Source organism: Otolemur garnettii, unplaced genomic scaffold (genome assembly GCF_000181295.1).
Source record: "Otolemur garnettii isolate 467f Iridium unplaced genomic scaffold, OtoGar3 scaffold00052, whole genome shotgun sequence".
Taxonomy (NCBI): Eukaryota; Metazoa; Chordata; class Mammalia; order Primates; family Galagidae; genus Otolemur; species Otolemur garnettii.
In genome coordinates, this window is record NW_003852447.1 from 232904 (window position 1) to 233858 (window position 955).

General features: G+C 35.7%; 1 protein-coding gene across 1 annotated transcript in view; it reads right to left on the reverse strand.

Annotated features, from left to right (window-relative positions):
- Positions 1 to 955, reverse strand: part of PNN (pinin, desmosome associated protein) — an 8114-nt gene that overhangs the window by 1979 nt on the left and 5180 nt on the right. The window contains 1 exon segment of the mRNA XM_023514395.1: positions 8 to 672. Coding sequence (XP_023370163.1) covers positions 8 to 672 — 665 coding nt within the window.

The window sequence follows — 955 nt, forward strand, 5'->3', positions numbered from 1 at the left end:
TCTATACTTTCCACTTGATTAGTTTCCATCGCCTCCTGCTCAACAATTACATTTTTGACATTCTCAACCATCTCTAGAACATCCATAACTTCTTCAGGCTGACTATCCTGCTGTTTTTCACTTTCCCTAACCTCAGTTTCCTCCTCCATCTTAACTTCCATTTCCTGTTTTTGTTCCTCCTCCTCCTGTTCCTTCTCTGCATCACTATGAACAATACCTACTTCCTTTTCCTCTTCCTCTCCTGCTTCCTCTATTTCTACATCATTGTGCTGATTACCTGTCTCCTCCAACTCTTCCTCTCGCTGAGCCACCTTACCCTCTTCTGGCTCCGCCTTCTGTTCTTCATTACGCACCACCTGATGATGCTCTTTTTCCTTCATTGATTGTCTTCTAGGCCTAGCCTCCATTTTATTTATTTGTTCTGCAAATTCGAGGCGTCTACCTTCAAATAAAGCTAAAGAATAAAATTTACATGTGTAAAATTTATTATGATCAAGAAAACTCAAAGTCACAATTTTACACTTGTTCACAAATTGTTGCTAAATTTCATCTACATGGCTTTTTGTAAAGTGATGATAACAGAAGAGGGATTTTGGCAAGTAAGTAATCAAAAACTCACAAAATGATGAAAAATCCACTGGCGACCTATATACTAAGAAATCAAAACTAGATATTTAACTGATAAAAAAAAAACAGATCTTCATGTTAGATGAAAAATAAAACTTATTCAATACAGAACCAGTTTTATGGCATTAAATCATGCATTAATTTTTCTGATCATCTAAACATTATCTTAGCAGTGTCTATCCTTCCATGCATGTTCCCTGTAAGAACCATATCAAAGTTCTTTCATCTTTTATTGGGTTACTGAGAATAACAAAGAAAAACAAGCAATCTTACTCAAAGCCCTAGGAAAAACAGTGGATAAGCACTACTCACAAAATAAAATTTCAGG